At 42.1% G+C, this 13,545-nt stretch overlaps 1 protein-coding gene across 1 annotated transcript in view; it reads right to left on the bottom strand.

The window, feature by feature from the left end:
* LOC148041176 (PH, RCC1 and FYVE domains-containing protein 1-like) overlaps positions 1–13,545 on the bottom strand; it is a 47,029-nt gene that overhangs the window by 12,090 nt on the left and 21,394 nt on the right. Inside the window, exons 4-6 of the mRNA XM_087677377.1 lie at positions 2,474–2,563; positions 2,269–2,355; positions 1,927–2,112 (exon numbers count right to left, since the gene is read on the bottom strand). Of these exons, the coding sequence (XP_087533503.1) occupies positions 1,927–2,112; positions 2,269–2,355; positions 2,474–2,563 (363 nt within the window). The remainder of the gene's footprint in view (positions 1–1,926; positions 2,113–2,268; positions 2,356–2,473; positions 2,564–13,545) is intronic.

Here is a 13,545-nt window from a genome sequence, read left to right as displayed (position 1 = left end):
AATCACTATGAAGGACCAAAAGCTTCTCTTGATTGAACCTCTAGGTGTACATGATGTTGAGAACCCCAATGCAAGAGTCCCAAAAGCTTCTCTTGATTGAACATGTGTATACATGATGTTGGGGTATGAATGGTCTCCCCTACGGACCACATCCTAAAGTAGATGTTGCACAACCAAAGTCATTAGATGCATTAACATTTGATTGTAGTGCATTACTTCCTAATTTTGGTCTCCATTAACAGACCCAAAAACGGCTTTATTTGTATTATTGGCACTTTTTGCATATGGTAGGACAAATGCTCCAAAATCCCCCATAAATAGGGCATGTTGGCCATTCTATCACCATCCAACTTCATTCTTCATCGGATCTCTCATCTTCAGCACTCCCCACTGCTGTTGACACCCCAACACCAAGAACATCACAGCTCATGGAGCCTCTCCAAGTGCTGCTACAGCCAGGCACTTATCACCTACAGCACAGCGACCATCTCCCTCACCCTAGCATGATCTTCTTCAGCCCAGGGACTTCATTCAGTATGGTAACTGATTTTCAGTCTTTTTACAGCTGTATTTAATGACCAGCGGGGCTGCCCTTGGTGTCTATCATCACTCCTATGCCTGCGTCTTGCAGTCGTCAAGGTTTCTAGCCAGCAGATGTCATCTTCAGGAGCTGCCAGATCTACAATCAATACTAATACTGATCTGACACAGCTACCCAGCTTATCAGCCATCTTCTACAGCAGTCACTACCATTCAGCATCCTGTGTTTTACCATTTGGAGGCTCTAACCTGCTGCCGTATTTGCATTTTCTCCTCCAATTGGCTGCGCAGCAGTTATCTTGACCAGAACCACCATTTCAGAGAGACTAGAACACCTCATTTGTCACCCACGGCTCCTAAGGACTGTATTTCACTCCCTCTATTGTTATCCTTCATCAGCCAATGCCTTCTTCGACATCCCCTTGCTTGGAAGAGTGTGTTTCACTCCACATAGCATCCTCCTCCACAAGTGCTACCACCTGATCAGCCAAGATAGTGCACTCATCTTCAAGCTTTGATCAGCATCATCAACTCGACTTTTCTCACCTTAGTACCAAGAGGCTCTCACTCCATTGTATTAGCATTCAACACAATTCATTACTTCATTCTTCTTCTATGTTGTCATAGTGTTTGTGATACACACTTCGTGTTGCTTAGAGAAAGGAGGAGTTCGAGTCATTTAGGAAGCCATATGCTGAAACTTGTCGAATCTCACCATCCTTGGACTTGCAGGCAATGAAAATGCCTATCAACAAAGGAGTGGGAACTTGTGTAAGGCTGTACATACAAATACAATTAAGGACCTTGCCTTAATAATGCCTATTGAAAGAGTTGTGAGAGCAAAAGAGTGTGCAGCCCATAGAGTCTAGACAACATAGCACTACCTTGCAAAACTGTAGAAGAATTTGTATGTCTCATCAGTTTCATAGTAGATTTAAACATGGAACAGAAATTCTACTGCAACTCTTAAAATTGCTCAAAGACACTTCATTGCAATAGCTTTGTGGGGGAATAGCAGAAAAGCCCAACTCATTTCCAAATGTAGGCAGCTAGAGCTCCCTTTCCGTGTATGCATCTAAGCCTCCAAGTGGATGCATTTGAAATGAATATATGCAAGGACTTTAAAGTCTAGGGCACATGCTAGAGAATAAAGGTTGCTCCCAATTGAAACCCTTTATCAAATTTTTGCTTGCTGCTTCACTAAGTTGGAGAGAAGATTCCTTCATGCAGCTATGTCAATTTCCAGCAATGAAGTGCAGGTTGATTGCTTGCAAATGCCTTTGGGTAGACTACGTATGAAAACCATAATACATCAGAATAAACTCATGTCCCTACACCCTCTAACTGTTTTATCCCGATTTCAGACACTCAAAAGAAGCTCTATACCTGTTGCAAACTGTTGCCAGCACCAGTCACGTACTTTTTACGGACATGGGCAAGAGGGCTATGTCCATCCAATGACACAGATCCCTCATTCTTAGTATCCACTCGCAACTTCTGCGACTGTCCCCCATTGATCAAGGCCTTGAGGCCAACAAACCACAGTTCTGCTTGATCTTTATCTTTGCAAACCTGAACCATCAAAAGAAACCTTTCAAAATAAACCAGTGCTATAGGGCTCACAACAATTAACATGTATACCCTACACACGCGCACTAATTTTAAACAAGATGTGTAAGAATAACATCATAGAGGACTCCAACTGGATTACAAAGTAATTGCACCAACAAGATCAAGAGATTGGTCATCGTGTCCGTAGATGAGGGAGAACGACTGGTACTCCTTCTCAGGTGTGGGATTACGCTGGAAATTAGCCTGATAAATCAGTCGACCAAGGCCATTTACTCAAAAAGGAGAGGAAATATTCCAGAATAAACCACGGCATGAAACCTTCCTAAAACTTAAGCATGAAATTTTGAGAAAAACTACTTACTGTGCGTTGACCAGGAATAATTCTTGCAACAGAACTCAAACTCAGATGCAACTCCTCTTTTCCTGATAGCCATATCAAAGATTTCTCATCCTGTTAAAAGGAATGCACATTTGAGAACACAGAGAGATTGTTGGCCATGTTAAAGGTGCCTACTAATATTAACCGTCTCAAACTAAGAAGAATCTACACAAACAGAATAATGCCAAAAACCATAATAATTTCAAATAACAAGATAACTAACACTATGAAAACCTTCTAAATTTGAACTCTCAAAATAATTAAAACAATCCCCAGTCAGCTGACAATGATGGAGTACCAGAGGTAGTATAAAGATTCTGCACAGCCAAAAAATTAATCAGAATATACACATGCAACATACAAATGAGTACTGGTCCCAAGTTGTTTTCACAGATTCAATCCATCATATGTATACAAGTATGAAAGTATGATTAGAGTATATTTCAAACCGCAAGCCTGAACCATACAATGCGTTGCATACACCATGCAACAACACACCATAACATCTCTATTAGAACCTCTTGGTCTCCATGAAATACATGCTCTAAGACCCAAATGTTGCCAACTACGAATGCCCCGTATCACATGTATGTAATATCAAAGTATGATAACTACAAGTTTTTGCCACTATAGCTTCTACTAAAGGCTTTCTCTATAGTTGTATTTGCAATAAACTTTTTGCATTAGTGAAACCATCCTTCCTCCTTGGATAGGGTGGTACTAACCTGATTTAGCACTAATTACATCAAGTATAAAATTCACATAAACTGAAAAAGCAAATGTTACCATTTAATCTTGGACATTGGACAGCCTATCCGCTCCAAAACTTGGCACCCCAACAAATTAACCCCAAATTCAATGCTGGCTGGTTAGCTAGCTAGCTTCTTAAATCCTCCTAAAATACACTGATTTCAGCTCTGAAAATTCAAGTCTGAAACCTTCGAATCTTGGCACAGCTCCTAAGGTGTCTTTCAAACCCTAATTTATTTTGTAAATCAAGGGTTACAACAGAGATTTACCAAAATCTCCACTTCCAATGGCTGGATTGCTGTAAAACTTGGAGCAAAGCTGGGAAATGGTTGGAGAAAGAGAGAGAATGCTGTAGAGAGAGAAAATGCAAAGATTTGTGGCAAGTATTTGGTAAAATTGAGCTGCTAACCCAATTTTCCAACCCCAAATGGGTTCACCAACAAAAATGGGAGCATCAAAGGTTGTAAAATGACAACAAATGGACCCAATTTTCAGTGTACAATGCCTTATCCTATTGGCACGAGTGCCAAGGTAACTTAAACCCTAATTTCTGCAAAAATTTAGGATTTACAACCGAAATCTCCTACTATCCACCAAATCTGGCTGAGATATGCTGAGAGTGGCTGAGAAATCTTGAGATCTTTTGAGAATTGATTGGAGAAGGTGAGAGAACGCCAAGATAAGAGAGAGATCAAATTTACTTCATGAGAAAACCTTAAAATCTGCCTACTGCCAACTCTAGCCTACATTTAATGCAGTCACCTACTGCCAAACACCTCCAAAATGTTGTCACCTGATCAGCAATGCTATTGCCAACCCCTGGAAGGTGTCTTCTTGCTGTCCCCTGCCTGCTAAGGGCCCCAGATAGCTGTCTTTTGCAGCAAATTTTTGTTCTCCAATCAAAAAATGGAACAACATACCCCTCTTTTTTTTTTCAAGAAGATAATTGAATTAAATAGTAAATATTTACATCAGACCATTAGGTCAACCTAGAAAATAACAAACATAAAAGAAAGTCTACCAAGACTAACACAGAAATGTCACACAGAAAGAACAGTTGGAGTGGAGCAAACAATATCCAGCCAGGGAGTAGCAATGTTCAGGAAGAACTAGATCATCAAACGCCATAGAGAAGATCTGTCACAACACTAAACCACGAACACACGCCACATGACCATGGATGCCCGATACTGAATTAAAAATGAAGGCATTCCAAGTACACCAAATATTCCACACCACTATCCATCTAAGGAAATGGAAAAGGCAGGAATAATCTAAATGCAAAGAGGTCATAGAGGTCATCTTTTCCAAAATCCACGAACGAGCTGATATCCGATGTTGAGTCACCGAGGACCACACACCAGAAACAAAACTCCAAATTTTGTCTCGCAATAGGGCAAGAGACAAAGAGATGAAGCATTGTCTCATCGCAAGTAGTGCAGAATACACATCGACCAACAGAGATCTTGTGAGCACGCAACACATTCCCAGTAGGAAGGGCCCCAATAAGCAGCCTCCACATGAACACTTTGCCTTGATACAAAACCTTGGATTTCCAAGGCTGGATGAATCTTTCCTGCCACTTCGTTTTGCTATCCCGAATATGCCATACTTTATTAGCCTTACACATGACCCATCTCTTGGCCTCCACCATCTGATGATATATCTGGTTAGCTAGCCTTTTCTCAAAATCATCAAGAATCACAAACATCCAATCACGTCAGGGAGACAATGGCTATAACACATGCAAAGGAAAGAATCTCAAAAGTCTGTCCTGTATGGACGACCAAATATCGTGATATCCTCTAGGCACCCGAAAGTGCTGACGAATACACCGAAAAGAATACAGACGGGCGTGCCCAAAATGACACCATCAAGCACTGTCTGCAAGCCCAAACGAGCCATCCGATTGAACTTGTCTCTCTGCAGATCTTTATCAGGCCAATCCAACAACCTGGAGGTAGCCAATACTTCACCTTGCAAGGAATTCACCTCCTTACGAGAATCAAGAGGGCGCTAAACTGCAAAACATAACATTGCTTGCCAAGATGCGATCAAATGAGAAAGGAGAAAAGACTAGAAGACCTTAATAGCTCTCGCGGAGTTAAGCACATGCCACCAAGAAGCATGAATAACCATGCTACCATGAGAAATACCAATCCTTTCTATTAAAAAAATTTCAATATCTGTCCAAGGATGACTTTCTACACACACTGCCTGCAGAAGAGCTAGCCTCAAAGCAGCCATATGAAAATTAACATCCAATAGAGTTGCTCCCCCATCCTTTAGGAGTAATGACTAGTCACACGCAGCCACGAAATCCACACTTGGCCCAATCGATTCCCTTTCTTTTTCCATAACATAAATCAGATAGGCTGAACCAATTCCAAAATAGACTTCTTAGTCCAAGGAAGCAATGGCAGGAAGAACGAAATCATGTTGATCATAATGCATTGACCCACATTGGAAAGAGTCAAACCAACAATCTCACCTTGAGTGGCCAACTTATCCAACAATGAGAGCATCGGGTGAGTGACTAAAGCAAACAACAAAGGGCTGAGAGGGCATCCTTGCTGAAGAGACCGAGATAGTCAGTGATCCCTCCATTAAGTGCAATACGGGCCACTGCACCCTAACTAATAGTATCAACAAGAGAAATCCTACGTGACCCAAAACCCATGGTGGACATTAGCTACCTCAAAAAAGACCAGCTTACATGATCAAATGCCTTTTCAATATCAAGCTGAAGCATAACAACCTCCTGGCCTGAAGCTTTAGCATAGTCAATCCCCAGTTGAACATTCAAAATGTTATGCATTATATTCCGGTCCTTGATGAAACTGTATTGATGTGGATAAACCAAATGCAGAAATACTTTCTGCTCGCAATGATTTTAGATAAGATTTTGTATAAAGAACCCATAACAGAAATGGGTCTCCATTGTTTCAAAGAGGTTGGAGAGGAAACCTTAGGCAATAACCGGATAACTGCAATCTTCCAATCTGAAGGCATGATACTAAAATTCCACACTTACTGAAACAGGCGAGTCAATGGATCCTTAAGCTATTCAACATGGGCTGAAAAGAACTCATTAGGAAGCCCATCCCAACCAAGGATTTTCCTTCAAGGCAAATGGGACAGTACCTCTTCCACTTCATCCTCGGAAATATCAGTCTCCATCAAATCAACCCATTCTGGCTAAACATAGTTACTAACCAAATCACAAATGTATTGGTGAGTAGAGTGAACAGCATCAAAAAGAATCTATTGCGGGCCCAACAGCAATTCATAAAAGTCAACACACATTTGAATGATGGATGCAAGGTCTATCACCATAACACCTTGCTCATTCTTTAAATGCACAATATTTTCCCGAGCGTATTTCTGATGTAATCAAGCAAAGAATTGATAAGATTAACAGCTATTGTCATGTAAAGCTTCTGCTCTGGCCAGCAATTTATATTTAGCATATTCCTCTTCTTGTAGAGATTGAACTCTGCCTTCCAACCATTCAATGCATGTGAGCAAGTCATCAGTGGTATCCCCCGACTGACACAGAGACAACGAATGAGCCAACAAAGATTGTGCATGCTGCAATTCAGTGCGTAAAGAGGAAGCATGCTGAGTACCATACTGTCAGGATAACCATTGCGCATTATCCCTAAAAACGGCACATGCTTCCATCCCTTTAGATAGGACCCTAGAGCGAAACAAGCAATTAATTGTTAAATACATTCCAAAAACTGATTTTGCAATAGAAAGGATTGATTGAAACGAAGAGGCAGACGGGCTAGAGGAGCCTTAAAGGCATGAATAGGTCAATGTGTCAATTTCAAGATCAAAGGATAGTGATCACATAAGACATGTTGTCACTCCACCCACATATCAATGACTACAACCAACAAACCTCTCTCTCTCTCTCTCTCTCTAAACTTACTGAAAGACTGAGACCCATCCCCCAAAAACGTTTTCTCAAATTGCATGGGCATTTTGCCAAGTGGCAGCCTTTTAAGCCCATTTTCCAACATTATCCAACCATTTAATTAATTTTCAAGATTGAATAATCGTAAAAATTAATCTCAACCCTTGTGGCCCCACCCAAAATTAAATGTGCCCATCCATAATTAAATTGGCTAGGCCATTTGCAACCTAGAGTGGTCCCCAACCTCTTAGACCCTTAGACTGGCATTAATTAATTAATTAGCAATGCTATTGCCAGCCCTTAGAAGACGTCTTCCTATTGTCCCTTGCCTGTTGAGGACCCCAGATGGATGTCTTCTATAGCAAATTGGTGTTCTCTCATGAGAAAATGGCCCAACAAAACCCCCCCCCCCACCTCTCTCTCTCTCTCACGCTATAAACTAGCTAAATGGCTAAGACCCATCCCCCAAAAACGTTTTCTCAAATTGCATGGGCATTTTGCCAAGTGGCAACCTTCTAAACCCATTTTCCAACATTATCCAACCATTTAATTAATTTTCAAGATTGAATAATCGTAAAAATTAATTTCAACCATTGTGACCCTGTCCAAAATTAAGTGTGTCCATCCATAACTAAATTGGCTAGGCCATTTGCAACTTGGAGTGGTCTGGAGACCTCTCTGGCCAAACAACTGTACTAGAGTAAAACTTGACACCAATTGACCCCCAAAGTCCAACTGGCATAACTTATCACAACTTTTGCCTTTGACACCCACTGCACCCTCAAGGTCCTTGTCCTGTTACCATGAAATAATTGCCATGTGCATCACATGTACTAAACAACCTTGCACATTTGATTAATAACGTAATCAAATGTTATTGACAAAATTAAAGCATTTCAAAATTTCACCTCCCCATGATGCAGTCCTATACCTGTGTAACACGAAGCAAAAATTACCGAATGGTTTCCTTGGACTCGAACTTTATCTGTTGAAGTCATCCATAAGGGATCACAGCACGCATTAGGAAAGATGCCTCACACAACATCTGAAGCTTTGACCATATTTCTAGTGATGTCCTACAAGAGGCAACCGCCAAGAAAACTTTAGAAATACACCGAAGCAATGCAGAATACGCACAGTCATCGTCCGAATCCCATGTAAGCACAGCTTCTTCATGGTTGTCCTTATCAAAATCTTCAATAAGAGAAAAAGGACATTGAGGCCGAGGAATAGCTCCGCATACAATGTATCAAATCCACTTCTACACAAACCAAGCTTTCATCACATCACTCCATGTAAGATAGTCAGGTCCATGTAACTTATCATCTATAGGAGTGCACAAAGGAGGCATCTAGAGAGGAGGAGAAGAGAATATAGAGGGTAGACGGTATATGGAGAGGAAATACAACCAAACCAACAACAAAGACTTCACAAAATGAGAATTCACATGCAGTGTAACCAAAAATTTAATCAAAAACGAAGGCCAACTACTGCAAGTTGAAGAAAAATCAATCAAAAACTCCAAATCCAGCAAAAAACGACGGTTAGGGACAGAAAACCAAAAATGCAGGCTGGTGGAGCATTGAAGGCAGCCAACTGACGATGGCAAGCTGAAATCCATGCGTAGGCTGAAAACGCACATTGTTGGTTTGAAAAACGCAAGCCTAATCAACAAGGGAAGAAAGACCTATAATCAACAAAAAAATTGCAGCAAGAACCGAGATCCTGCAATTTGATACCATGTCATAAGTAGTGCAGCAATGGAAGCATAGACAAGTGCTGAAATAAATTGCTAAACGCAAGACAAAAGAACACTGCAAAGAAAGAGAACTCAAAGATGTGCTCGGGAAATGGAATCCATATACCAAACACGAGAATGACGCGTACAACAGTGAGTCACTGGCTGCGTGGGCACCGGCACTGGCTCCTGTCTCCAACAGAAAGACCGCCTGAAGAATGATGATGACTAAATGAGAGGAGGAGGGGCTACTGAATAAATATGCCAAATATGGCAACTGATCGGCCAGCATTTAATACTGGCCAGACAACAATAAATGCCTAAATAATCACTAAAATGACCACCATAAAATGCCTAAAATACCCATAACATCAAGCATAGCCCAAACTCGCACGAGTTGTCTAGACTGCTAGCAACCTCATGCCTCAAAGCTAGCCAATAAAAGACATGCTCCACTACCTTGACTTTGGAACCAATATCTCTATGTCCTACATAAGGAGAAGCATGACTTTCAGTGATAACTCTAGGCCTCAACTGCTTTGCTCCTAGCCATTGCAAAGCTCATCATAAGCATTAGCAAAGTCCAAATCAATAGCATATTGCTCTTTCATGGCAACCAACTCATTGTGACAAACCATACTGACAGCTGAAACTTGAGGCTTACGTGACAATGCATCAGCCACCACATCCTTTTTACTATCAATATGTACAATCTAAAAATGAAACATAGAGAGAAAATTTACCCATCTCATATGCTTCCATGACAACTTTGTTTGCGCCAAAAAGTACCTCAAAGTCTGATGATCTGTCTGCACTATAAAACCAGTCCCCCAACAAATAGTACTTCCATGTAGACAATGCATGAATTACACCTAAGAGCTCTTTCTCATAGACCTGAAATATTACAAATATGCGTCTCTCTCCCCCCTCTCCGTGTTCACTCTATCTCTCAATCTCCGTCATACACTTTCCCACTGCTGCATTTTGACATGGTATCAACGCAACGCAAAGACTAATTGATCGTGGGCAAACCTCGAACCTCCATTGGCTAACGTCAACCCAAACAAAAATACGCTAGGAAAACCAACACTTAAACAATCCAAGAGCCTTGTTCTTCTTTTTCTCCAATTCCTTGTGGAAAAAAATCTTGTAGAGGAGTTTTCAGCATGACACAAGGCTGCGTTTTCAGCATTCGAGGGCAAGCGGCAGGGCTGCACATCGAAACAAGGCTAAGACAAGGATGGGCGTGCAGAAAAGGAGCAAAGTTCTGATTTTGTTGTGGATTTTTGCTGTACAAGAAAGAGGAAGGCTATGTTTTGAGTTGCAGATTTTACCTTTTCACCGCCACCGATAGATGGAGAAAGTGCAAGAAAGCGGAGAAGAGCCCTAGCAAGTTGGGTTTTCACAGTCAGAGGGGGGGCTGCTTTTGTGTTTCTGCAAGCATTTCAAGTAAAGATGCCTTCTAAGGCTGATATGGATGATGGATCAAAAGATGCCCATCCCATGGACTCTTCCATCAAATCAGAAGCTTGATGGTGAGAGCTACCGCATCTGGCGTGTTATAATGCTTGTCATCTTGGAGTCCTATGATTTAGCTGAGCTTGTTATAGAGGCCATTGATCGTCCTGCATCAAGAGACGAGTCCAAACTTTCGGCAAAGCTTTTATAGAGGCCATTGATCGTCCTGCATCAAGAGACAAGTCCAAACTTTTGGCAAGTGATCGTGTGGAGTTGGCAACGGTTCAAGCACATTGAGGCAAACTAAATGCCTGCATCCGCTCTTTTCTCTTCCTTTCATGTACTCCAGCCATGATTGTCCATATTGAACACTTGACGATGGCTAGGGACATATGGCTAGAGCTCAATCAAATGTACAACCGAATGACCGTTATGAAACAGATGTCTTTGGAGGTGCAAAGGCAGACGTTGAATCCTAACATGTCATCTTCTATATGGGAGCATGTGAACAAGCTATGGCAACTTCAAATGCAAGTTTAGGATGCAAGAAAGGTGATCACATCCGAAGACATGGCAATAACTCTTCTATCACAGTTACCACCTAGATTTAGTGCTTTTTACTCTGCCTTGATTGCTTCAAGGCAAGAGTCGACTCTTCGATGAAAGAAGTTGGTTCCTATGGTCTTGGACCAAGAGGAACAATTTGAAGGACGGAATGCTTCCAAGTCGGAGGCATTTATAGGTCAATCCTCTGAGAAGAAGGGGAAGGACAACAAGAAGAAGCACAACAAACCTAAGAAGGACAAAGAGAAGGATTCTACTTGTCACGTTTGTAGCAAGACAGGTCACTGGAAGAAGGATTGCCTCGACAAGGATAAGAAGGACACCAAGAAGAAAAAGGTTTCGAAGGATTCGAAAACAATGGCTGCTCCCTAATCAGTTGCTTTCCTCCATTTGGAGGCGGATCAAGCATCGACCCTGAAGGCTTCTAATGCTGCATTGACGGCCCCACACCCCCGTGAACGGATTGTTGATAGTGGTGCCTCTTGGCACATGACCCCTTCTTCTACAAGTCTTGACCATTTGTGGCCTTCACATGGGCAGATTCTCATAGGAGATAGCCCTTCTATTTCCATACAAGGTAGGGGTGATATACAACTGATTCCAAATGGACAAGGTGGTACTCTCATACTTCGAGGTGCTTTATGTGCCAGGTTTGGATTACCATTTTCTTTCCGTACACTTGGCCTATTGGTTGAGTTTGATACTAATTCTTTTAAGATTCTTGAGCGTGACTCGAGAAAGGTGCTTTCTACAAGCTATGAGGAGAATGGAATCTACAAGTTGAGGTCTCTTTCTACCTTGACTTCTCGTCTTCTTACTTCACAAACACAGTCTCAGCTTTGGCATGCTCAGTTTGGCCACCTAAATTATGACTACCTTTAGAAGGCGTCTAGGGGACAACTTGTCTGAGGTTTGCCAGGCATAGTGGTGAGCCAACAGCCTTGTGTGTCCTGCATTTGTAGAAAACAACATCGTGATACTATTTCCAATAACACTTCGAGACGATCTTTAGCACCCTTGGAGCTTGTTTCTCTACAAATCTTTGTGGATCTATGCAGACGTAATCTCTTAAGGGGAGTTTGTATTTCATCCTTATTGTTGACGATTTTAGTAGGATGACATGGTGTACTTGATGCTAAAGTCGAAGGCCTTCTCCAACTTTAAGAATTGGTTGCTCTTCGAGGAGAACCGATCAAGCCAGAAGCTAAAGACCTTGCAGCTAGACAAGGGTGAAAAACTTGTCTCTAACGAGCTTACTAGATTTTGTGCAGATCGTGGTATTTACCAAGAGTTTGCAAACACACACACACACACACCCCTCAGGAGAACGGCATATTGGAGTGGAAGAACAAGAGTGTGATCAAGATGGCTGGCACCATGATGGAGTATCGTAAGACACCTCAATGTCTATGGGACATGACTATGGCTACTGAAGTCCACATCCTCAATCAGTCACCTACTTCGGCCGTGGTCGGTATAACCCCTTATGTGGCTTATTTTGGGACCAAGCTAGATGTTTCTTATTTTAGGATCTTTGAATGTGACACCTATGTTCATATCCTGAAGACTTCGAGAGCAAGTTTGAAGTGGCTTCGAAGAAACATGTGTTTGTGGGCTATAGCTTACAATGCCAGGGCTACTACTTGTATGATCCTATTAAGTGAGATGTCAACACAAATCATGATGTGCAATTTGTGAAGATTCCAGCTTCAGAGGGGGGTGAGGATCACCCTGTACTTGGAGATCCCGAAGATAGTTAAGAACCCAAGACTGTTCCTTTGGACCCAGTGCCTCTTAGGGATGCTTCTTCTTCAGCTAAGGATTCTTTTTTACCACTGGCCACCCCACATGACCCACCTGCAGGTGGACGTTCTAGAGACTTCAATAGATAGAGAGCGACGAGGAGAGATCTGGCCTCCTCCTCGTTGGGCACGTGATATATTACGTGAGGCACGGATTGAGGGGGTCCCTGAGAAGTGGCAACTGCAAGATGGCCCACAACATTCTCGAAGAAATCAAGCATATTCCACTAAGCTTGTTTGTTCTAACTATTGTTTGATGACTCATCTTATGCAAGATAGGGAGTCCACCTCCATGAAGGAGGCTTTGCAGTCATCGCATTGGAAGAAGGCTATGAAGCAAGAGTTGCATGCTATGAGCAGAATGGCACTTGGGACCTTGTGCCTCGATCCGCTCATAGGAAGGTGATTGGTGTCAAATGGGTCTTTAAGACCAAATATCACAAAGATGGTACTCTAGATAAGCAGAAGGTGCGGCTCATAGCAAAGGGTTTCGCCCAGTGGCCAGGGGTGGATTTCCATGACACCTTTGCACCTATAGCTCGGATGGCTACCATTATAGTTGTTCTTGCCTTAGCCAACCATAGGAGAAAGCTGGTTTATCAACTTGATGTGAAGTCTACCTTCCTCAATGGTGATTTGAAGGAGCAGCCTCCTGGCTTTCCCCATCAAATGGACAAGTGTACAAGTTGAAAAAGGCTCTCGATGGCCTCAAAGTTCAAACAAACTCCACGTGCTTGGAGACAAGAAGATAGACTCATTTCTCCAGTAGAGATTGGGGTATCGGCGCTCCACAATCAATCCACAACTTTATGTCCACATT

The sequence above is a fragment of the Lygodium microphyllum genome, chromosome 1 (genome assembly GCF_053477565.2).
Source record: "Lygodium microphyllum isolate KBCC chromosome 1, Lygodium_microphyllum_v1.1.10, whole genome shotgun sequence".
NCBI lineage: Eukaryota > Viridiplantae > Streptophyta > Polypodiopsida > Schizaeales > Lygodiaceae > Lygodium > Lygodium microphyllum.
This window is presented reverse-complemented; position numbering and strand designations above follow the sequence as displayed.